Source organism: Saccopteryx bilineata, chromosome 3, assembly GCF_036850765.1.
Source record: "Saccopteryx bilineata isolate mSacBil1 chromosome 3, mSacBil1_pri_phased_curated, whole genome shotgun sequence".
Lineage (NCBI taxonomy): Eukaryota > Metazoa > Chordata > Mammalia > Chiroptera > Emballonuridae > Saccopteryx > Saccopteryx bilineata.
Window position 1 is genome coordinate 258,619,041 of NC_089492.1, and position 24,831 is coordinate 258,643,871.

The following is a 24,831-nucleotide window of genomic DNA, read 5'->3' on the forward strand; positions in this document are numbered from 1 at the left end:
GTTGACTGTTCGAGGTGTGAGCTCCTTGGGTCTGAATGCCCAGCACCCAGCATGGGGTTCAGAAAATGGCAGAGCCAGGCAGAGGGGGGGGAACTGGGGCAGGTGGGAAGCTTTTCATTTGGATATGGCCCGGGAGGGAAAAGATAAGTGTGTAGGAGAGACATCCTCAGTGAGCCATGATGATATCACCTACCCAGTACTGTGGACACTATGCTCAGTAGGCAGACCAGGGCAGACAATGTAGGACTTTTGTCCTATGCTGCAGGATCTTCAGGGGTAAGCTCATTCTAGATGAGCTTTTTCCCTTTGTCTTGTCAGTGGTTTCAGCTAAGCTCAGGCAAACGTGGCGTTTAGGTGATTGGGGGCTATGAAATGCCCCCCAGGTATACATAAAGCACCCTGACTCTTAGAGCTCCCAAAATCACACCTGAGTTCCACCTGGAACAGACAGCTGGCCCGACCTGGGCACAAAGGTGCAGTGTAGCTTCGTGCCATGCACCATGCCTGCCGGACCCTGCAGGGGAGCCCAGCTAAGGGGACATGCAGACATGAGGTGTATAAGGGGCCCAAGCAGCAGAAACATGCGGGGCAGGGGGGCCTGCCCACCACCCACCCTGGTCCTGCCCGCCTGCCGGCCCAAAACAACAGATAGCAGAGCCCAACTGGCGGGCAGGCCTGGCTGGAGCGAGCCCAAGGGAGCTGGCCGTGCCCGCTGGTCCCTACTGACGGGAGCATCCCATCGACGGGCGAACTGTAGATGGATAAGAAGTGAAAAGGACCAACCTTCTCGCTGATCTGAGAGATGAGAGTTTGGGTTGATGGCAGAGTGCGATGAGGATGAGGAGGGAATAAAAAAAAGACAAGGAGAAACACAGAGAGAGTAAAAACAGGCCAACCTTCATCTGCCCACACAGCACGGAAACGAGACAAGACTCTGGTGCCCCACGCACACGCACGTGCACACAGGTGCGCGCGGACCACGCCGCTCACAAAAGACTCAGGACTCATGGAGGACACGGTGGACAGGGCTGAGACCCCTCGGCAGGTGCTGGGACGCCAAGGGGAGGAGGGGGAGGGGTGGAAGCGGGGCACAGGCAGGTCCCCATGCCTCACACACACCTGATGGCTCGGAGAGACCCAGAGAGCTGGGCTCTGGGGTCAGGGCCCATCCAGCCCACAAACCCACCAGCCGCACGAGCCACAAGAACCCCACCACCTTGAGGAAGCCAGCCCCATGCTGCACAGCACCACAGGGTGAGGAGCTGGTCTGGGCACCTGTGGGGAGAAAGGCTGTGAAGACACTGCCCTGTTTAGAGACAGCGGTGACCTCCTGGCCAGCTTCCTGCAGAGAAGGGGGTAAGTCAAAGGCAGGTAGGGCAGGCTCTGCAGAGGGTGTGGCCTTGCCCTGGCCCCTGGCAGCTATGCATTCGTTGGAGAGCTGGAGGAAGGAAACGCTGTGGGAGCAAGGAGAAAGTGAGTCATTCGGGGGGGAGTCAGATGGCGAGGGAGAGGCTGGTCCACCAGGCAAGCCTGGGCCTGCTAGACCGTGGGTGGAGCTGCGGCCAACTGTGAGCAAAGTCAGAGTAACTGGATGATGCATCCACCCCCCAACAGTGCTATCCTGACAGCAACAGCAGCTAGACTGCCAAGTACTTCCTGTGTGCCTGGCGCCAGGCCGGCAGCTTTACCCTCGCTGTCCCATTAACAGCAGCAACTGTAGGGCCTCAGAGAGGCAGTGGAAGCCCTGAGAGCCTGAGGGACAAGGGGCAAGATGCGAGGTACACACCGAAGCCAAATGTGAGAAGGAGACACAAGCCCAAGCTCAGTGGACAAGAGAGTGAGAGATGGATGGAGATGACTCCCCATGGGAGGCTGTCTATTTGGGCAGTTCTCAACTAGATTCCGCCAGGCGATACTGAGCAAGGTCTGGAGACATTCTGGGTTGTCATGACCAGGGAGTACTGCTGGCATCTACTGTGCCAGGGATGCTGCTAACCACTCTACTAAAACCCACAGAACAGGCTCATACAATTGAGTTATCCGGGCGGAAATGTCAATAGTGCAGAAGTTGAGAAACCCTGGGCTAGAGTCCACACTGATCCAGGTGCCGAGGCCTCGGTCCTGAGAGCTGGTACTCAGCAGGGACCTCCTTCCAGCCGGGAGGGTAACAAGTAGCTGCTCTGCTGGGAGGTCGGTGGGCACAGCCAGCAGGCGGGGCATCACAGGTGGGGGTTGCTGGGGGAGTTCTCTATGGGCAGCCCGCTCACAAGCAGGGTTCAGGACACAGAGCTGGAGGCCATCCCAGCAGGGGCTGTCCCAGAGGAGCTGGGGCTGGGGGGCCCCCAGCAGTGTGGGAGGCAGAAAGCAGGGGCTGTGCCAGGACTGAGATGAGGGTGGGAGAGAGATCAGAGAAAAGGATCCTAGGAGCAGGGCTTTCCAGGTGTCTACAATCAGATGGTAGGACCTGTCCTACGGCTAGAGGGCAGAGGTCACTCCCAGTAAAGCAGGGCAGGTGGTGCAGGTTCAGGGAGGGCCTAGGGACATGACTTGGGACTGGACCTGAGATACCAGGGCCCACAGGAATGTGTGTGTGATAGAGGCAGAGACAACTGAAACTAGACGGAAACAACCTGGTTTAGAGTCCCAGGCCAGGTGGGTCTAGAACTAAAGAAACTCCCACATTCTCTGCCCCAAAGGCCTGTGGGCATGGGCCAAGAAGGCAATTCCGGAAAACCTGGTGGGGGTGAAGGATAGACCATGGCAGAAGCCAGTGAGGGTCCTGTCTGAGTTCATCAGGTATGAATAACGGGTGCCCCAGAGACAGGGAGGCTTCAAGGGGTGGAGGGTCAGAGCTCCTTGGTCAGTGCTCAAACTGCCAGGTATAGGAGTCAAAGTCAGGTCATCTCCAAAGAGACCCACTGTCAGGCTAGTGTGATGGGGACTTCAGAGAAAGTTGCCCAGCTAAGATGACAATGCAGGGCCCTGGCCAGTGGCTCAGTAGATAGAGCATTGGCCTGGTGTATGGATATCTCAGGTTTGATTCCTGGTCAGGGCACACAGGAGAAGCGACCATCTGCTTCTCTCCCCCTCCTACTCTGCCTTCTCTACCTCTTCCCTTCCTGTAGCCAGTGACTCGATTGGGTCAAGCATGGCTCTAGTTGCTGAGGATAGCTTGGTTTGTCCAAGTGACAGCCTTAAGTGCTAAAAATAACTCCACATTTGAGCATCAGCCCCAGATGGGGTTGTCGGGTGGATCCCAGTCAGAGCACATGTGGAAGTCTGCCTCACTGTCTATCCTCCTCTCACCTTTAAAAAAAAATAAAAAGATGACAGTGCAGGGTCCATAAACCTCAGGTCTGGGCCTTCTCCTGCCCCTTGAAGGCCTCCTGCAGCTTTGCCCCAAGAAATGTACCACTAGAGCTTTCTTGCTGAGGCCCAGGACCTCCACTCTCCCATCCCTCTGGCCTTTTGGGAGAAGTGCTTTGGAATGGTCTGGGTAGAAGGCAGGCCTTTGACAAAGGGTCTTTCCAGCTGCTTGTCTCTCAGAGGGGACTTGTCAGGCTCCTGTGTGCTTGTCAGAAGCTCTGCCTGGAGCAGTGCGGGTTGAGGGGGGAAAGGCTGTGCAATTTACAACACTCACCTCGACCTTTTTTTATTTATTATTATTTTTTAAACATTCTTTTTTTTTTAAAGATCATGGTTTTTATTTATTTTTTTTATTTTTTTAACAGAGACAGAGAGAGGGATAGACAGGGACGGACAGACAGACAGGAATGGAGAGATGAGAAACATCAATCATTAGTTTTTCGTTGTGTTTTGTGACACCTTAGTTGTTCATTGATTGCTTTCTCATATGTGCCTTGACCGTGGGCCTTCAGCAGAACGAGTAACCCCTTGCTCGAGCCAGTGACCTTGGGTCCAATCCGGTGAGCTTTTGCTCAAACCAGATGAGCCTGCGCTCAAGCTGGCGACCTTGGGGTCTCGAACCTGGGTCCTTCCGCATCCCAGTCCGAGGCTCTATCCACTGTGTCACCGCCTAGTCAGGCTCACCTTGACCTTTTAGATAGCTATTGTGTTCCTGGCCCCCTGCCCTGATGCTGTTTCTTACGACGGGCCCTGGGGCAGCTCAGGTGAGCTTCAGCAACAGAACACCTAACAAGGGGAATAGTGTGGACCTCCCATTCCATGCCCCAACTCCAATGAGGCATCGCCCATTGTCTCTGAACTAGGGCACGCCCATCACCAAATGGGCTGACAGCCTGCAGTCTCTCAGGAACATGTGCCCTGACCAAGGGCAGCCCTTCAAGAAGTACATAGTTGATGGCCTCATTCTCTTTGCCCTATCTGACCAAAACGCCCCAAAGAGTGGAACACGCCACTGCCATCGCCCCATCCTGTGCCTGGCCCTGGGTGGACAGGTGGACACCCCTCAAGAAGCAGCACGAAGCACTTAGTGTGACGAGAGCATCACCATATGGAAGCAGCATCCACTTTCCTTTACAAATCCCGAGGGAGACGGTTTCCCTCTTAATGACGCCCATCTGTGCAGGAGGGCTGAGGGGACAGGAGGGGCTCCCACTCCCAGGGCCCCCCCTGGGCACCATACACAGCAGACTCAGCATGCTCATAGAAAGCAGCCAGTTTTGGGCGCCTTGGGCGGTGAACACAGCAGAGACTGGACACTCCAAACCAGCCTCTGGGACCTCTCTGCTGGGTATCTGGACTTGTGAAAATGCACAACCCACTTAGTCCCAGCAAGGAACACCTGGAACACAATAGATGCTCACTGCAGCGTTGCCTCGGCCCGACTCCCTACAAAAGGGTCCTGGCTGGACAGAATATATTTGGCTTTTCCTTCAGGAAGACCCCAGGCAAGACCTGGCCAGAAGGCAGGCACACCTGGCCTAAAGCCCACCCTGCTGGGGGTGGGAAGGACAGGACAGATTCAAGGAAGACAAGGCAGGTATCCACATCTTTATACACAAATGTAAGTGCCTGCTCACACACAGAAACCCACACACCCACTCAGAAGGCTCTGTGGACTTCCACGGGGCTCTGGGCCCATACAGCAGGACCTACGAGAGATACAAATACTCCCAAGAGTGGATGCTTCCCAAAGGGCCTGCAGGAAAGGAAGGCAGAGCAGTGGTGGACATCAGGGGCTTGCCCAGTGCGAGCTGCTACTGCTGTGACGCTGCAGAAAGAGGCGGGAAGGAGAGACTGGGCCCATGGCGGCTCCCCATGTGTTCGTTCCCAGCAGGGGCAGCTCAGCTCCGTGGAGACAGGGCCAGGTACTGCACTCACGGCCAGAGTCCTTACCTCGCACATACAGGTTGGCAGGGGCCGAGTAGCGTGTGCCTGCAGAGTTGGTCGCCACACACTCGTACTTGCCTTGGTCCGACTCCTCACTGCTCTCAATCTGCAAGGCACCTGCAGAGACATAAAGACCAAGTTCAGGCCTGGAACACAGGGAGGGATCTTGACAGTATTTGTGTTGACCAGTGCAGCAGACATTGGTGTCACACCCAGTGTCAGTACTGCTTCCAGGAAGCCCTCCCTGACTAGCCCAGTGGCTTCTTGGTTGGAACCAAGGGTTGCAATCTGGAGCACAACCCTGCCCTGCTCTGCCGAAATGCAGTTGGGCCTGTTGCCTCTGCCAGGAGCTCTACCCCAGCCCCCAACTCCACTGAGTGTCCACCATCCTCCAGCCAATACTGGAGCCTGTCTGCCAGCAAGCATCCCCATTAATGCCCCTGGCTGTGCCAGGCCGTGAGAGCCAGGCATGGGTGGGAGCAGCCTGTAGACCTGCTGGCCTGGGATGTGTAAGCATGCAATGCCCTCATCGGGCAAAAGCCTGGGAATCTGCCACCCACCAGAACCCCACAGGAAGAAAGTGGCTTGCCCTGGGGGCCTGGTGCCCAGCAGCCTCGGTTCACAGCACCTATCATCCCCTCCCACCCCACCCCCATCCCGCCAGCCCCACCCATTCCGGTTGCTCTTCTCAGCTTGGTCCTGCTAAAGTGCTTCGACCCACCATGTCTCCTGCATAATTCAGGAAGCTAATGGAGACTGTAGCTCCCACGCGGGCTGGCGCCCTGAGGGGCTGCTCTGGCCACAGACGGACAGACAGGAGCCAGGATGGGGGGTTAGGGGGTAACTGAAAAGGGCCCTCACAGAGAGTGGAGGAAACTTGGGCTTGGGGCCAGTTCTGGGAGGTCCGGGGGGGGGGAGCACAAGTTGAGGGTGGTGGTGGGGAGGGGGGGAGTGAAACCACATGGCTAGCCACTCCCCCATTCCCAGCAATAAACACTTGGAAAAACTGCTTGTGAGAGCACACTGGGCAAACTGTCTGCGACAGTAACACCCTGAGGCACAGGTAGCAATGCTTCCCTGGAACAAGCTGACAGACGATCACACCCACACAGGACAGTCCAATGGACAGTTAATAACCCCACAGGACACAGCCTGACAGAAAGCCACCGCCTGCACAGAAAAGCCAGAGTGATCCTAACAGCCCGCTCCTCCCCAGGCCCAGGCTGGCTGACAGTCATAACTACAAAGGATACAGATAGAACCTGCCGGACCCCACCTGACTGGTCTGGACAGGAGTCCCAGGGAGCCTTCCGAGCCATGCACTCATGGTCCAGGCCCCAGGGGAGGACCACCATGGTCCGAGCTGCAGCCTCTTCACTGTCTGACATCCCTTTGCCCAGACCCAGGACAAGAGGGGCTGTGAACACCCAGGGGCTTGGGAGATGGAGATGGAGGAAGAGGCTTTCAGGGCTCAGCCCTGAGGCAGGCACAAGGGCTGGTCTGCTCTGTGGTCCTCGCTTCACGGGGCATCAGGGAGTGTGAGGGCCCAGGGTATATGCCCACTATACTTCTTCTGCGAGAGCATCCCAACGGGCACCCAATAGGTCATGTTCATGGGATGGATGGACCCAGTTACAGAAAATGTTCATTCCAACAGGTGGGGTCACACATCTGGCTGGGAGCCTGCCTAAGCTCAGCTCAGCTGGGGGATGGTGCCACAGACAGGAACAGGAAGTAGTGCCTGGATGAGATCCCTGCTGGGAGAGGAGCTCCCAGCGCCGAGAGCCAGGGCTGGCCAGGGACCCAACATAGACCCTGGGCCTATTTGTACACAGAAACTCCCAAATCTGGAACCAACCTCCGTAAGGTGGCAGCTGCTCTTCTCAGCCCCAAATTCTGTCCGGAGACCACCTGGCCCTGAACTCTGTGGGTCTAGATGTGCCCAAGGCCACTTGAGAGGTGAGAGGAAATGACATAAATACAGTACAGAAGCAAGCATTTTACAGGGTGCCTGCTCCATGCCAAACACCACCCAGTCCTCCTCTCCTTTAATCCTCAGCCACGTGAGGGGGCTTTGGCCCCAATCAGAGGAGGAAACAGACTGCTGAGAGACAAACTGATTTTCTGAAGGTGACACAGGTGGTGAGTCATAGGCTGAAGAACCTGGATCTTGGAGTCCAGAGTCTGGGCTTTGAACCCTCAGGCTGCAGGGCCTCTGCACAAAAGCAGCCAGGGGTTAATAGGTCAGAGGATCTAGTCACACAGGACACTGTATTTCACAGAATGGTCCTCATTTTACTACAAGGCCAGGATGTTAAAGGGGAGTTAAGTAATAACCGAGGGCCCTAAGACAAAGAAGGTTCTTGAGAGGAAAAGCAAGGCTTAGTCATGCTCCCCACCTCATAGGAAGACTTTCCCTCTCTGGCCAGCCTTGGGGACCGGGGCCTGGCTTCACTGCAGGAGCCAACAGGTTCCTTCTGTGGGGCTGGCCTAGAAGGCCTGGGCAACGGGGCTGGCCGTCCCCAAGGCGGGGCTCGGCTGAGTATCTTCACAATCCAGACTTGCAATGGATGAGTCCACAGGAGGAAATGACCGAGAGTGGATGTGTGTGGTGGCCGGTGGTGTTGAGGGGGCCAGAGCTGGAGATGAGGCTGGAGAGGTCAGGATGGGGATGGGGGAGGTGACGGACTGGACGGGATGGAGTGGTGGTGACGGCAGTGGCGTGGCGTGGCGAGATGCACGGACAGCATTCTTACCTCTAATTGGTGAACCACCTGGCGAGGTAATTTGAATGCAAATAAGATCAGAGAGAAGCATTAGTACAAAAGGAAGGAAAGCCACAAAAAGCCAAATCAGATAAAATAAAACACGAGAAAGGGCCTTAAATACACGAAGAAATCGAGGCCTGAGTTCGGCCAACGCAGGTAATGTGTGCACAGGCACCAGGCTCAGTGCGGGCGAAGCTGTGTCCTCCAGGTCCCTGGCACTACTGAGGAGGGGGAGAGTGGGACAGGGGTTAGGGCTGGGGGTGATGGGTATCAGGACGGTGAGTTGGGGCTCCTGTAAACCCCACTGGCTGAGGCCAGTGGAGGCAGGAAGTGAAGAAGAGGTAGCAACCCCACTCTGCAGGGCCACCCACATTCATAGGTGGGCAGATTTCGAAACAAAGGACTTACCAAAACAAACCAGGGCATTTAAGCAGACAGAAGGGCAAAAAAGAGGTTTCCCTGAACAAGCACATCAGCCCACCCTGCTGCGAGACGAGGCTGAACTCACAACCCAGTGCCAGTCTCCCTCTTAAACCCCCTCAACCCTGCTAAAAACTGAGCGACCACTGAGCTTCTCCCCAGCCTGACTGGCGAGAGCCAGAGGCCAGTGCCCTCCCTTGTCTGTCCAGTGCTCTGCTGTCCTGAGCATCGGCAGCGGAGAGGGCCATGTGCGGGTGCAGGGTGAGTGTGAGGTGTGAGCAGGCTCGCTTCTCAACGGGGCTTCCTCCGAGGCTGCTCAGGCCGACCCGTGGGTGTCTCCCCTGCTCCTCCTCTCCATCCACTTGTAGGGGAGGAAGCGTGCTGAGAGACACACACTGATCACTATTCCATCGAACCTAACGACACCTGCCCCAGGAGGAATTATCATCCATCACCCGCCCGGAGGAAGTCTTAATCTCTGTGTAGGAATGAGAAAACAAAGGCTGATTAACACTAAGTGACCTGCCCAAAACCCAAGGTCACGCAGCTCCTGAGTGAAGTGGCAGGGAACTGACCCAGTGGACCTGGCTCATGGCATTCCTACTGGACTAGGCTGCCTCCTGCAGTCACAGAGGCTGGAGAGGGCAAAGGCAGCTTGTCAGGACCTGGGTGTGTGTGTGTGTGTGTGTGTGTGGTGCAGAGAAATTGCCTAGAAAGAACCATCAACACAGTGATCCTCTAAACTCAGTTTAGGGACCTTTAGTGTCCGTAAGACCCTTCCAGAGGGTTCACAAGGTCAAAACAATTTTCATAATACTAAGAAATTGTTTATCTTTTTCACTCCTGTTCTCTCAGAAACACACAGCAGTGGAGTTTCCAGAGCCTCCATCATGTGTGCTATCACGACAGACGGAATGCAGAGACAGACGTGAGTCCAGCCGTCTTCTATTAAGCCCCAAATTGAAACTGCTTTGTAAAAGTGTGAAACAATGCTGCTCTTTTCTCACTAACCATTTTGTTTTATAAAAATATGATTATTTTTCATTAAAAATGTTATTTCTGTTAACCCATAATGGAGTTTTGGTTTTTTTTAAGTGAGAGGAGGGGAGAAAGAGAGACAAACTCATGCCTGAGCCCTGACTGGGATCCGCCTGGCAACCCCCGTCTGTGGACATGCTCGCATCAATTGAGCTCTGTTTAGTGCCTGAGGCCAACAGTCGGACTAACCAGGCCACTGGCTGTGGGAAGGAAAGAAAGAAGGGGGGAAGAGAAGCAGATGGTTGCTTCTCACGTGTTCCCTGACTGGGGATCAAACCCAGGATGTCTGCATGCTGGGCTGATGCTCTATCCACTGAGCCAACTGGCCAGGGCCATTTTAAGTTATTTTAAAGTAGATTAATAAATATTTAAGATCTTATCACTCTCAGTATCTGCTATGGTAAATATTGACAGATAAAATCCACATGAATAAAAGCTCTTTGAGGTCCTCTGATATTTACAATCACAGGTTCTGAAACCAAAAAGGTGACAACGGCTGATCTACTCCTACAGTCGTGCTTGACGTGGCAGGGGGTGGCAGTGTCAAGGGCCCAGGTCTAGGACCCCGAGCTTCTAGCCTCAGCTCTTCTAAAACCTAACCTGCTGTGTGAGGAGCCTGGACAGCTCAGAACAGCCATGTCTCTATCACACTGAAGCAAGAACTTGCTTTTCCATTTCCCAAGGAGGCTGCGAGAGACTGGAGGGAGCCTGGGAGTCAGCACTGCCTGCGAGAGGCGCCAGTGTGCTCAGGCCAGAGGGACACCGCAACCACGCCCCGACAGCGTGCCTCCTGGCAGACCTGGAGGACAGCGGGGCAGAGTGGGCGGACAGGCTCTTCCTGTCGGAGTGGGGGCTGCAGGCCTCACACCCACTCTAGGGATGGCCCTGCACTTCCCTTTGGGTCCCATCTGCTGGGGTCAGCGGGCTTCCTCTGGTGGCCAGATGCTGGCATCTCTGCTTGAGGCCCTGTAATCTCTGCTCCGGTGTCAGGACACATGGAGGGAGACCGCCCTGTGTGTGAGCAGGTGGATGCGTGCATCACATTGTCCTCGATGTGTAAACTGTAATGGGGACGGTGGTGCACATACTCAGGCTACTGGGATGAGTGGAGCACAAGAGGTTTCCTTGGGGCTCTGTCCAGGCTTGGCAGAGCATGCGGCCAACAGTTCCTCTCAGCACCCTGCAGTGGCTCAGAGCCCCAATTGGGAAGTGAGCCACCATTCACTCTAGTGATATAGTCTGCTCCTGACTCAATTTCCACTCTCCCTGAGCCTGTCCCATTCCTCATGGGCCCACACTGGCTCTCAAGTTCAAATTCTCCAAGAGGCTCGTGTTGGTGCAGCAGTTCCCACCACTTCAGTGAGCACTGGACCTGTACAGCAGAGCTCACACCTGGGCAATGCCACCTGCTGCCCTCCTACCAGCACTGCTCTAGTGCAATACCCTGGTGACATGTGATGTGGCTCGGCCTGAAGATGACCAAGTTCTGGGCACCAGTCGGGGGTTAGGTCTGAGATCTGGACAGAATGGGACTGTGGCACTCTGCAGCCCTAGCAGGGTCCAGCCATATCCCATACCCCAGGTTCTGGATGTGATACTAGAAGGCTCCTGGGGACCTCACAGGGGAGCTCCCCAGCCCTGCACCTCCACATGTGACCCCAGGTGACTCTCTTAAATCAGCTGTAAAGTGGACATGATAATCACAGCCTGTCCTACTTCTCAGGGTTGTAGGAGAATCCAGTGCAACCAAAGGCAGGAAAGTGCTTTGTAAACTGTCGGTGATGCGTAAACCGTGACAGTCTGTGTGAACAGCCGACTGCTCGGGGGCCTGATTCCACTCTATGAAGGGACGCTCCTGTAAACGTGCATGGAACAGCCCAGCACATTCCGAGGTGGTAAGAGGACAGGGGCAGCAGTTACTGGGACCAGGGTCTGGGAACAGGATTAGGCAGCGATGGGGGAAGAGTTCTGTCCATTAGCTCCACCCGGAGGTGAGATGATTGAGTTCCCTCAGGTACCACCTGGTTCCCTCCCAGTAGCTGGATTTTAGGCCTATAACCATCAGGCCACAGCTGCCAGGGGGGCAGAAAAGGTCTAACAAAGAGGTCTTTCGTGGACCTGGGAAGCAGGAGTAGACATCAGTCTGCACGGACAGAGTCCAAAGGTCACGTTCACACAATAATTCATCAACAAGGGTTCAGAGATCCCCGTCCTATAGCTGGGCTCGTGCAAGGCACTGGGGAGAACCTCGCAGAGGAGAACCAGGCCCAAGCCCTCCTTATAAGGAGTGCCCAGCCCAAGTGAGCAGAGCTGGAGCCGGATGGTAAAAATGTCAAGTGGAATGAGTCCCAAGGGGTTAGGTTTTAGGCAGAGGAAGGCAGGGCTTCACATTCTGGTGAATGTAAGCAGAGGGCCAGGATGGGGTCAGGGTGGCTCAGTACAAGTGGGGAGCGGCCAGAAGTAAGAAGAACCCCGTTCCCAGAGCCCTCACCATATGCCCAGTAGTAAACAGTGGCTCTGACTGCCACTGACTCTGTTTACTGCAGCTCCTTTTTAGATGAAAAACTGAAACTCAAAGTTAAATAACTGAGGCCACAGAGCCAGTAACTGGTGCAGCTGGGGCCCTAGGAGATAAAGCTGAGATGTGAGCAGGGGCAGAGAGAAGGGTTCTGCGTGCCTTGTTCAGGGGCAGGCACCCGACCACGCAGGCAATGAGGGTGTCAAAGCACAAAGGGACATGAGCAGCACGCTCTCACGGCTGCTGGAGGGTGGATGTGAGGGGGAGACCCTGGAGGCAGGGAGAGCAGTGTTTGGGGACCTGGGACACAGCCAAGGCAGCCAGCGAAAGGAGAAAAGGAAACCAACTTGAGAGTCGTGATGGTGACAAATCAAGAGGACTTGGTGGTGCCTTATTGGAGGAGGAGTCCGGGTTTCAGGTTGGGAGGCTGCCACTCAGAGAGAAGGTCAGTGGGTGGAGGGGGCAGCTGTTTGGGAAGGAGGTCATCACTCATCATGGCCAGGGTGACACCCAGAAGACAGATAAACATTTTTTGGTCTAGAGCACAGGCAAGACGTTTGGGTTGGAGAGACAAATCTGGAAGCTGCTGGAACGGGTGAGCAGGCTCAGGGAAAGGCTTTGTCCACGGGGCGAGGGCAGGGCTCACGAGCTCCCCGGCTAGAGGAACAAGCAGAGAAAGAGGGGGCTGCAGGGCAGATAGAGAAAAGCCAGGGGAACCTGGAAGGGGCCTGTTGGGAAGGTGGGGTGTGTGGACTGCGGAGGCTGCGCCTGAGCAGCACAGGGTGGAGCAGTGGGCGGGAGCCAGCTCCCAGGGCAGTGAACAGGCGGCACAGGGCCCGGCACACGGCAAGCACTACATGAACACTCGATGAACGAACACGCGAGACAGCGTGCCTTCCCAGAACTGCCGCCACGGACAGCCCGTGCCGCTGGAGGTGGAGGCCAGACTGGTGGAGAGGGCCATCTGGCTGCTCGGGGCGCCTGCCGGGGGCACTGCGGGGAGAGGCAGAGGAGCCGGACCATGCCGGCCGCTGGGCAGTGCTGGGCAGCGGCTGCAAGTGCTGCCGGACTGCTTCCTGCCTTGATTATGGCTGTTTTAATTAACTGCGCTACAGCTGCCTCCATCTTGTTGAGTTTTAATTAAATTAAATGAGCTAACACTTCGTAGGCTGTCTCCTGCGGCCATGGCTGGGGCCAGAATCCTGTCCCTACTGGGCAAATCACCTCTCCCTTCTTCCTGGGCACCACAGGGGTGTCCACCGGGTAGGAGCTAGTGGGGAGGGGCTGGCACCCCAGGGAGTGGCAGGACTGCCTCTGAAGCCAGCAAAGCCTGAAAGGAGTAGAGTCTTATGCTTTACAGAGCTGACATCACAGCTGAGGGGAAGCAGGGGATCTGGCCGGCACTGGGCACCTGACGGAGCCCCCATCCCGCAGCCAGCAGAAGGACTTTGGACCAAGGCCTATTGGTCCAGCCATGCTGGCGGCAGATGCAGAATGCAGCTAAACTGATCCTGAGCCTCCCTTCCCGTCTGCTCCGTTCCCACAAAAACTGAATCAATTATCCAGGCGGGAGCCTTGCAGGCAGATCGATCAATGAGGCGACACCTCCCACTTGGTCAAGATGGTATCCCTGTTCCCTGGGCTCCACGCTGGCTCTACTGAGACATCCAGAGAAGAGAGGTGGCCCTGGTGGCCGGAGGACAGCAGCAACTGCCCCTGGCTCCAGGCGCTGAGATCCAGCCTTTTGAAGCCTGATTCACCAGGCATCTTTGGCCTCTTTCCCTGTCGTCTGGAGGAGCAGAGAGAAGCACCTTCCAGGCCCCCTCATCTGGGCTGCAAGGAAGGTGGACGATGAACACCCACAGGGCAACTCTGCAGAGCCCAATGCCCACGGGGCACGGCTCGCATGCCGTGAGGGGCAGAGCCGGCCCGAGGTCTGGAGGCCTACACTACCAGGACGGTGGAGAATCACTGATGCCTAGCCCTAACTGCCGAGCCCTCTTCCTAGGCCAGGTGGGCTTATAGCAAGATCTGGCCCGCCCTCCAGATGCCCTCTGCTCAGTCCCTGGAGGGTCGGGCCTGGGCTGAGGTCTCCTGTGGCTCCCAGGCACCCAGGTCCAAGAGGGAAGGCTGTGCTGGGTTCTGGCCCCACATCTTTCCTCACATCTGTGCTCACCTGAACGCAACTGTTTGATGCGACCGTTGCTTGTGGCAGGATCCACAGGGAGGAAGTCCTTGAACCAAGAGATCTCAGGGTCTGGATTTCCGCCTGCCGCACACAACATGGTGGCTGTGCGTGCTTTCTCCACCACCTTCAGCTGAGGCCCCATGTCGATGGAGGGGAAGCCAGGGGGCAGCTGGTTCTCTGCAGACAAAGAGCAGATGTGTGTGTTAGGATTAGGACCCCCCCACCCCCCCATGGAGAGCTTCTCCAACTCCCTGGTTGGCTGGAATCCTCAACATTCTTCTCTCCCCAATGCCTGACTTAAGCAGAGTCTGAGTCCCACCGCCCAGGGCTGCACTTCGCAGGGCCAGGGATGCAGTGGGGTCCACTCTGCTCTGTCAGGGAGTTGGTTTCCAGGTCCGAGAAGCAAAGCCTCAGACTTATGACATTAGTACTGATCTCTTTGGGTCCTGGGAAAAAGAAGGATTGATGTCCCCCTGGCCATAGCAGAAAGTGCTACGTGAACGCTGGGCTATATGGGGCTCACAGCTGACTCGGTGGAACCAACAGCCACACTCAGCCCAAAGGCGCCCTGTGTTGCCCAGCTCCCACCCCACTTTGTTGCCACCGCTGCCTGCATCCAGCCTTCAGCTCCGCCCCACGTCACAGCCTGGGCTCTGGCCCCGACTCTGAACACCTCCTGCCTTACCCCTGAGCCACCACCCCTGCCCTCCGATCCTGACTCTGACCCATCCTTTACTGCACCCTTGACCCGGACCCTCCTCCCTCACTTAGCCCTGAGCTGTGGCCAGAGTCAGGCCTGGGACCATGTCTGAGCATGTGGAGGCTAAGGAAATTTAAAAGCTCTGAGGACACTAAAAGTTGATGGGGGTCAGGGGAGGGCCGAGGCAAAATTCCTCCCTCGCTGCTGTTTTCCAGCTCACAGGAATCACTTCTATGAATCCAACAGGAACAAACATCAGCAGCACACCCCCACCCCTGCTCATAGACTCCTGCACCGGGCCTGAGGGTCAGGGGAACAAGGCTGACCACGCCCCACCCTTGGAAGCACAAGGGGTTGAGAGCACAGGGTCCAGACTAGGGCAGACTAAGCAGGGCTCCCACCTCCACCACTAACCTGCTATAACCTGGGTGTGGTATAAACCCTTTCCAAGTCTCTGTCTTTATCTGAAAACAGCGTTCAAGTGCCCACCTTATAAAGCCATCATGAGGACATCTGATGATATGCGTCTGATAAGGTGCTAGAGAGCGTCTGACAAGGAATCTGTACCCAGTGAATATTAGCTGCCGTTACTGTAACAGGCAAAGGATGAGCCACTGGGGTAGATACCAAGACGAGGGCCCGGGAAACCTGTCCCGTCCTGGGCTGGCGAGAGGTCCTTCCCCCAGGAGGAAACCAGACTGTGTGTGAGCTCAGCAGAGCCTCTCCACCAGTATGGATGCCGGCATGCCCAATGTGGGAAGGGGAACAAGTCCACTGTCAGTCTCCTGGTGGGGGAGTAGGGCTCCATGGTGGGGGAGAGCAGGACACTAGCAAGGCTCTGCGCCTCCCTCCCAGCACCTCCTAGCAGGCCCAGCACAGGATGGACGTGTGGGGACATTTGCTGAGGTTAGGCACATGGCATCCTCAGAAAGGAAGAAAGTAAAGGATGGCAGGGATGTCCTGCCTGAAAACTCTGAGACCCAGGGAAGTTGATGGGGGAGGGGCAGGCAAGAGAGGAAGCTGGAGGAGCCCCAGTAGGCAGAGGCAAGACATCCCTCCACCTGGTGCCCGACCCCGGGGGTTCTCTGCCACACTGCAGCTGCCAGAGGCACCCCAAAGGGGCTGGGTCCCATCAGGGGATGTGGTCTGAGGGTGGGGAGCAGCAGGACCCCCAGCATGTCCTCATCTCCCCAGCCTCTCCAGATTGCTGATAGCACGCCTCCCCACCCGCAGCCCTATAACTTCCAGGCGTGACCCAAGCGTCTCTTTGGCTGTAAATTTGATCCCAAAGAGTCCTAACTTTCAGCTGATTTTTAAAAGGGAAATGTTAAACAGTGGCAAGAAAAGAGAGGATGGAAATGAGGCAGGCCTTTGGGTGCACCAAGGAGGCGAACAGCTTCCTTTGGTTCTGCTGCCACTTGCTTTCCCAGGAAGGCCCAGGCAGGGCCCGAGACCCAGGGCTCCTCACGGCCCGCTCTCCCCAGCAACTGGGGGGCACTCAGGACTGCCAGAGCCACACTAGCCCCCTAGGACGCCACTCTAGTTCTTCCAAGACCTCAATCCTGCCTGCTAAGCCCGCGTGAGCAATGGAGGTGGACAGAGGGAACAGGGCCTGCCAGAGTGAGGGTTTAGGAGCCAGCTGACCCCAACTCTACCAGCCAGGTACTAGTCAAGGAGAAGGGAAGAAGTATACAAACATCTGCAGTCCTGTGTCCTGGGAATCTACTCTGAATTCCTAACACAGGGAAGGAAGGTCTTCGCGATTTACGGCAAATTAAGGACAATTAATTTTCCTCCCTCAATTATCGCGCCCTCAATGGCTCCATCCTTGGCTCAGATCATCCCTCAGGCACTGCTGCCAGAGCCTAAAACCGGCGTGTGTGAAGAGCTGCTCATAAAACAGTAGGACCCAAAAGCCGTTCTCTTGTGCCAAGGAGGCTTCCAGGCAGAACTCACAAGGCTGCAGTTCTGCATCTCAGGATGGAGAAGTGTGCCTCACAGGAGGGCTCCAGCCCCTCAGGAGTGACCGCTGCTGTCTCTCCCTTCTTTGCTCACTGGGGCGCCTCCAGCATATTCATATGTAGCCAAGGACAGCAGCCAGTTACTGGTGCCCGTTGTGCGCCTGGACAAGCTGAATACTGGGCATGCATGCTGCTACAAACTGACCCAGCTACCGACTGGCACATTTATCCCCTACACCTTACCCCTGCAGGTGCCCACAGGAGCTGGGTCCTGTGGTGAGGGGCAGGCAGGAGAACCACTCAGGCTAACGACTAGGGCAAATCCCTGCTGCAGATGCTACCTGATCACACTAAACCCATTAATGACTGGGAAAACTGAGGCCCAGACATGAGAGAGAAAGGGTCGTGTTACTGAAGCATTTACTACCTTACAAGTACTGAATTAAAATGCTTTACAAAACGATTTGATCTTTTCCAAAACCCTGAGATATATAAACAACGGAGACTTAGATCTAGAAACCTGCCCAAGGTCACACAGTTTGAAGGGAGGTGGGGCTGGGATGAGACCAGGTGGTGTGACTAAGTGCCAGACAGAGCTGGGCCAGGGCAGGGCCAGTGGAAGTGAGGGCCCCCCAGTGAACACCCCATCATCATCCTGGCTCACTTCCCCAAGGTGGGCTCAGCGCCCCCCCCAAAACCACGCCCTCTTCCGTCTTCCAGGGCTCAGCTACTCCACAGCAGACCCCCTGCACACAAGCCCTGGCGTTTTCATGTACTGCAAAACAAAACCGACTGTCCCCACATGTGGCTACCCACGGGCAGTGGCCACGCACTCAGGCTCCACCCTCTGAATGTACCCTTCACACCGAGTCCGTTCAAAATCTGCCCTCCGGAGCAGGAGGGGAAGGGCCCCTCCCCCTTCCAGGCCACCGGTAACCATAGCAACGGCGCGGCGCCGCTGTAAAAGGGCTGCGCGTGCCCTGTGTCCAAGCTGCGCGCAATTGCAGCCCCTCCCTCACCACCTGGGTGGAGCCGCCGAGCCCTCTCTCAGGACCCCCACTTTCCAACTCCAGGGAACACCCTCCTAAGCGTCCTTCCTGCTCAACCTTAACCGATATGATGGCTGCCTCCGCCCTAGCACAGCTCGGAGGAGGTCCTCATACACCTGCAGCCTCCACGCCAGGCATCTGCAGTGTCTGTCCCTATGGGGCCGAGGTCCCTCCATCCTCCGAGAAGGGATGGAGAGAGAAGCCCTTGGGGACTTCAGAAGTACCAGGAGCCCAAGTCTACAGCTGTTTGTGGATGCACATATAGGGCGCACACAGATACAGTGTGTGTCTCTGTGGTAGGTGCGCATGTGTATGAATGGCTCCTGCTCTTAAGTGGGCTGGTTTTTAGAGATTGCAGAGAAGACCCGACCCCTCTCCTGCTATCTCCGCTGGGCAGAGGAAGATGCAGGGCGCATATGTGTGTGCACTGGGGTGTTGCGTGCCTAAGGATCAGAAAGAGGCAGGAGGCTGGGCTGAGGTACCACAGCAACTGTGGAGTGATCAGTTCAACTCCACAGCTCACCTGCTCTGTTGGTGGCTTCCTGGAGGAGGGAGATGTAAGAATAGGAAACACTTGAGCATGGGAGGCAAGGGAGAGCTTTCTGGGGGGAGGAAGGGAGGGACAGGTGAGTCTGGTTAACGCTAAGGAGAATGCTGGGGTCCTGACAGATGAGACGAGTGGGAGTGGACAGGGGATCCGCTTTGGCTTGGCTACAAGGACCAGGGGAAGAAGGCTGCTGAGGCCCCCTACAAAACACACACAAGTCTCTTTGTGAGCTGAGCCTGAGTTGTCTGAGGCGGAGTCTGGGCCAGAGGGAGGGGCTGCAGCAGGGAAGCAACAGATGGAGATGCCTTGCAGGGTCTCAGGGTGGGCAGCACCCTCTATCAGCTCGATCTTCTCACACTTGTTTGTACCCAGCTTGGTGTCTCCATGCACACGCAGGCATAGCAGTGGCACACACATACACAGGCTCCCTGGGATGGCACTGTGGGTAAGCCTGACCCCCTGCCTGTGTGCGAATGTTGGGCCCAGCCTCACTGTCAGAACACAGACGCCTAGGAACATGCAGAGCCAGAGATATACGTGATGACAAAGACAGGTGCAAAAACAGAAAACTACACGCGCGTGTAGAGGGCACCTGCAGTAACAAGCACCTGTGGCAACTGACTCGTGTAAGCAGACCGAGGCAGTGCATGCAGACAGGCAAACACACATGTGGAGCCAGAGATACATGTGCGCTGAGACATATGACCTGAAGACACACACAAGGTCAGAGATGTAAGCAATGCAAAGATGTGCAGAGACAAATGAAGGGAACTCCCCCAGCCCTCACACACTCTGAGGAGGACCAGGCCACCTCAGGCCCTGTCCCTGAGGCAGCTCCATCCTCAGCAGGGGCAGGACAAGACATCCCCCAGCAAGTGGAAAGGCTTCCCCAGGCCTGCAGGCTCCTGCTCTCTCCCAGAGCTCAGCCCCACGCCCAGGCTTCCAGGAAGTGAGGGGGGCCTGGCGAGCCTGGGGCCCATCTCCTTTCGCAGCTTTCAGTCTCGATTTGCAGCTTTTTCCAAGAGAAAACTCCCACCTCTTCCAGCACTCAGATTTCATCAAACTTGGCATCTTAAAAGCCTGTTTTGTTTTCAAATCTGAGCTGTTTGGGGCCCATCGGCAGCAGTGGCCTCCCCCTCCCAGTCCCCATTCTCAACCCTGGGTTTCCCTGGCACCTCACACAGCCCTACTCAACCTGGTTAGTGAGGCTTCCCCACCACACACATCTAGGTGGCCCCAGGGGCCATCCCCTTGGCACATACCCTTCCTACACTTTGGCTTCTGGGCCATGGCCCATGTTCGATTCTCCTCTTGGGGTTCCCCACCTCCATACTACTTCAGGAAGATTCTTCTGATTCATTTACACACACACACCCCATCAGTTTCAGGCTCAGTTACTCCAGACCAATGACAGCCTCCCACTCATGCCTCAGGCCCCTGCAGCCTAGCTGCCACCCCCACTGCTTTCCTGCCAGCATGCTCTCCAAGGTCAACCATGACTCCATGGAGATAAACCCAAAGGAGACTTCTTTCCGCATCATCTTGCCTGACCTCTGGACAGCAGCCTACCCTGCTAACCACTCCCTCCTCCTTCGTGTCCTCTTTCCTCTCTGACTTCCATGCACTGCTCCGTTTTCCCTCCTGCCTCTCAGGCCCCTCCTCACCAGATTCCTATGCCAACTCTCCTCCCAAAACAAAGACTTAGCTTCTGGAGCTCCACCCAGGACCCCTTCCTCCCCTCTTGGCTCTCACTCCCTGAGAGTTGCCATTTCTTGGCCTTCAATACTCCATCTCCAGCTGTCCCTCGGACTGCCAGATGAATGTGAACAAGACCTCCTTGACATCTCCCCTAGATGTCTGCCCATGCCTCATACAACAGATTCCTAGGGCTCATCAACCTGCCCATTCCTGAGTCTTGGAAAACAGACTTCCATCTAGGGGGCTGCAGAGCCAGTTACCCAGAGGCTCCCACCTCTCCACTCCCACAGGTAGCCAGGCAGGTCCCCACTCTTTCTAAACTGTTTGTAACCCAGTCTCTCCCCTTCTCTCCTACCCACTCTTGGTTTGGCCCCACTGCCACCTGTCACCTGGGCTGCAGGGCTGTCCTAACTTCTCACTGGTCTCCCTTCGCCCCAATCGGAAGCATACATTTGACCATGTCATTCCCCTGATTAAATCCTTCCTCTCCTGGCAACCAGAGAGACAGGACACCTCACCGAGGATGGGGAATGTGCACACACATTCATTTAAAACCTCCAACTTGGCTACCTGTTCCCAAAGCTGCCACTCCGCTGTGGTCGTGAGGCTGAGGGAGAGGAGAGGAAGCATGGGGGCCATGCACACAGCAGGGCTTTGTAAGCCCCTCTGACTAGAGGGGTGGGGGGCCCGGCTGGGCAGAGGGGAGGCGCCTGGTGCGTCTGTGGCTAATAGAGGCAGGTGTACTGCCCGTTCCATGGGAGAACCCATTCAGAAGGAAGTCCACTTGGGCCCTGAAGGCAGATCACAACAAGAAAAAATGGGAGATTCCAGGTACCAAGAAACCCAGAGTCTGCTTTCAAGGGCCTCCTGGCAGTGCCCCTATCTGACATCTTTCCCACCCCTATGCCCCGGGCACAGAACTCTCCAGGAAATGGATGTATGGATACAGTCTCGTCTGCAAGGGTCTCGAATGCTACTGTGGTCATGGGGGGGAGGGGAGGACAAGTCACAGAGACCACAGTTACTGGACCCAGAAGCATGTATGTCATGCCTCAGTTGCAAGGGGAGGGGCAAAAGCTGGCCTAGGTTCTAGGTCTTCTGTAGCTACAAATTGGGAGGTGACAGGTCCTGTTTCTATAAAACTAGCCCATTCCCAAGACAGAAAGGCAGGCAACAGGAAGGGGGCACATTCTGCCACAAAGGAAGTCATCCTCTGCCCATGGTAGCCCTTCACCCTAAGTCAGGCCTGGGCTGGGGCAGGACAGCGGGCTCCTTGGGAAAACAAAAGCTCCCTTACCAGCTCAGGTCCGGGTCCAGAACAGCCAGGACAGGTTAAAACAAGGGCATATGATGCTCATCAGTCCTCATGTCGCCAAGGGCTGTTGCCAAAGGATGGTGTGTGAAGGTGGGTAGAAGGGCGTTCAAGAGATCCTTCATCACCCCACAGGTCCCAAAGCCAGCCAGGGTCAGGGCCAGGGCAGTACCCAGAGGTTTGAAAGTTGGCCCCCAAGAGCCTGCCCCGAGGTTGGAAAGACCAGGTACTCCATGCAGGCACCTGGATGCCTGGGCCCACGTGGCATGAGCAGTATGCTTTTGGTCAGTCAGCAGACACCAAGGCCGGGCAGGAACAGGTAAAGGATGCCTGGGCTTGGTGGAAAAGAGGGGAGAGAGAGAGGAAGAGGAGAATCCCAAGGTCTGGGCAGGATTCCTATCTGCCCTGCACCCTCCCTCCTGGCCTGGTTGCAAAAGAATGTTAGGTGCCATCACAGGCACTGAGAAGAGGTCAGACCAACCACTCTGTCCCCCGTTCATCTCTGTCCAGCTGTCCCAGCTGACGAACAGCTCTGAGCAGGAATCCCGTAGGGTCCCAGCAACGATGAGCCCAGACCCAGTATCTCTGATCTCCTCCAGCACCAGATAGACAACATATTCAGCTCAGACTGCGTGCTACATAACCCCCTTGCTATCCACACAGTCTGTAAGGTGCAGACTACCTTCTGTATATACATACCCCACATACACATTGTCTGACGTGCAGGCACACACATACCCTGCATGATGTACACCATCTGCTGTACACACCGCCCCACACACTGTCTGATGCGCACACACACTGCATGATGCACACCACCTGCTGCATGATGTGCACCACCTGCTGTATATACCCCCCCCCGACATAATGCTTGATGCGCACTCACACACAGTCTGCAGCACATCCCCTGCTATATATACAGACTGTGAGCACACGCGTGCTATACACACTGCACCACACACCTTATACACACTGCCTTGCCCACGGCACACAGGGCACCCACATCACACACAGGGTGCACAATCATCTGCTGTACCCATGCCCACGAGGCAAATGCTGTCATCTGTACCCAGAGCCCCCGGAGCCAGGCCCCCCAGGACAAAGGGAGAAACAGCTCATCCCTTTACCTCAGCCTTTCCCCCTCCATCTCCTCCTTCTCCTTCTTGGCCCTTCCAGAACCTACCTGAGTTACCAGGGCCCTGCCACACCTCTGCGGTCTGGCCTCCTCTGGGGTTTTCCTGACCACTGTCCTGCCGGGCCTGGAGCCCACTGGCCCAGATGAATCCGTGAGCTCCACACTGAGTTCCAAGACCCCCCCCCTCCTGGAGGGAAAGGCCGAGAAGCAAGGCCTTCCTCCCCTCCCCCTTGGCTCCCCCTCCCTCGAGAGGGAAAATGTCAGATTCCCTGTCTCAGTGGTGGCAGCGGGCGGGTTGGAGGGGGAGTGATTCAGCCGCCTCAAGAGTGCGGAGTGAGAAGAGCTTTTCCTGCCATTACCCAGTGAGGGAGAGGCTGGCTCGCTAATGGCTTCAATTACCACTCAGACAGGAACGCTGGGCGGCGGGCAATGCGTCCCTCACAGCCCAGGACAGGCTCACCCCCTGCCAGCTCGTGCTGCTGAGCAGCGCCTGGGCACCACAGGGCATGGGGGCTCTGCCTGCAGAGCTGGGCACAAAGGCCATGGTCAGGGTACTCCCAGGGCACCAGTGGAGCTGAGTATGAGGCAGGGGGCACAGGACAAACTTGCAGGCCTGGACTCCCTTTTAGGGGTGCACCAATCCCTCACCTGAGCCAGGTCGCCTTAGGAAGCCCTCGGCCACTCCCCTGAGGAGCCCAACTTGTGGTGAGTGCCCCAGCTCAAAGTGCCAGCGGGTCGTTCCTACATACACACACCAGGCATCCGTGGCCAGCACAGGAGGCTCAGAGAGGCAGGGGGCCGGGTGGGGCGGCGGGGCAGTCACAGTCTGGGATGCTTTCCTCTGGTCCCGCCCCCTGGCACCTTTGAGGCCTCCCACTCCACTTCTTTCTGCCAAGGCCAGAGTTGGTCAAGGTTATAAAAACCAATATGGGAAGTCAGCGTTTTGTCTTCTGAGTGCCGTGTTTCATTCAGGAGCAGGAGGGGCTCATTCAGACCCACAGCTCCACTCCCACCCAAACAGGGAGCATGGGTAGGACAGGGACCTGCCCCTCACTCTCCCCAAACTCATCGGACACCTCCCATGCCTTAGAAGCACAAACATACCCCAGGCCCTGCTAAAGAAACTGTGATTCAAGAAGGCCCTTCGGGATGGAGAGAGCCCCTGTAAGTCCGAGTCCCCTCACCTCAGGCCCTGGAAGACCATCCTTGTCCCCTTTAATCGTTTAAAAGTTAAAGCTGCTCAGGGCAGTGTCCACAGAGGACCCACGGTCTTTGACGGGACTTCTCTTTCAACACTAACAAGGAGGCCCTTTCCCTGGTATGAGAGCCAGAGAAGATGCCCTCTGGGGCAGAAGCCACAGTTTGGCCCTTCCTCTGCTTTCCAAATGCCAAGGCAGGGAAGACAGCTCACTACTGGGGCAGATACCAACAGGAGGGAGGGCATGGTTGAAATACTTGTCCTCAGGTCAGTCACTAATGGGGAAACTGAGGTCAGAGTGGTGGCAGGTCAGAACACTCAGCAATCAGTAATCCTGGCCCAGGGCCCCCCCCCCAGTCCCCACCCCACAGGTAAGTACCCCCATGGGAGCAGAAGGTAGGGCTACACTATCTAGACCAGGGGTCTCAAACTCACGGCCCACGGGCCGCATGCGGCCCGCCAAACAATTTTGTGCGGCCTGCAGACTAATCCACGAAGTTCAAAATATTTTGGATAAAATTAAGTAGGCCTAGGGGCCTACTTGTATTTGCCGAACAGCTGTGATCTTGCTCTGTGGCCCACATGCTGAGTTGAGTTTGAGACCCCTGATCTAGACAGTGCCAGACAGCGCAGAAGCCAGGAACTCCCACTCCGATGCCTGGGCCTCAGGATGTGCAGCTTCTAGCCCAACATTCCAGCAGCTATCATTTGTGATGGAATCCTGTGAGGTGCCTAACTACCTCATATTTAAACTTCCAAACCAGCTTGGGCAGTAGGTATTCTATCTCTGTTCACAGATGGAGCAAATGAGGCTCCCAGGCATAGTTACTTGCCCAAGGTCACGAGCAGACAGAGTAAGTGGTCAAAGCCCCAGCTCTTAACATTGTCCTCCCCTGCCCCTTGAAGCTACATGGCCCTACCCTGTCTCTAAGAGACACGCAGCCCAGAGGAATTACTGAATGGATGCGTGTGTGGACCCATAAAGC

At 56.2% G+C, this 24,831-nt stretch overlaps 1 protein-coding gene across 2 annotated transcripts in view; it reads right to left on the reverse strand.

The window, feature by feature from the left end:
• PTPRF (protein tyrosine phosphatase receptor type F) overlaps positions 1–24,831 on the reverse strand; it is an 87,071-nt gene that overhangs the window by 36,683 nt on the left and 25,557 nt on the right. For both annotated transcript variants that reach the window (XM_066269421.1, XM_066269420.1), the window contains exons 6-7: positions 14,234–14,422; positions 5,320–5,430 (exon numbers count right to left, since the gene is read on the reverse strand). In XM_066269421.1, the coding sequence (XP_066125518.1) occupies positions 5,320–5,430; positions 14,234–14,422 (300 nt within the window). The remainder of the gene's footprint in view (positions 1–5,319; positions 5,431–14,233; positions 14,423–24,831) is intronic.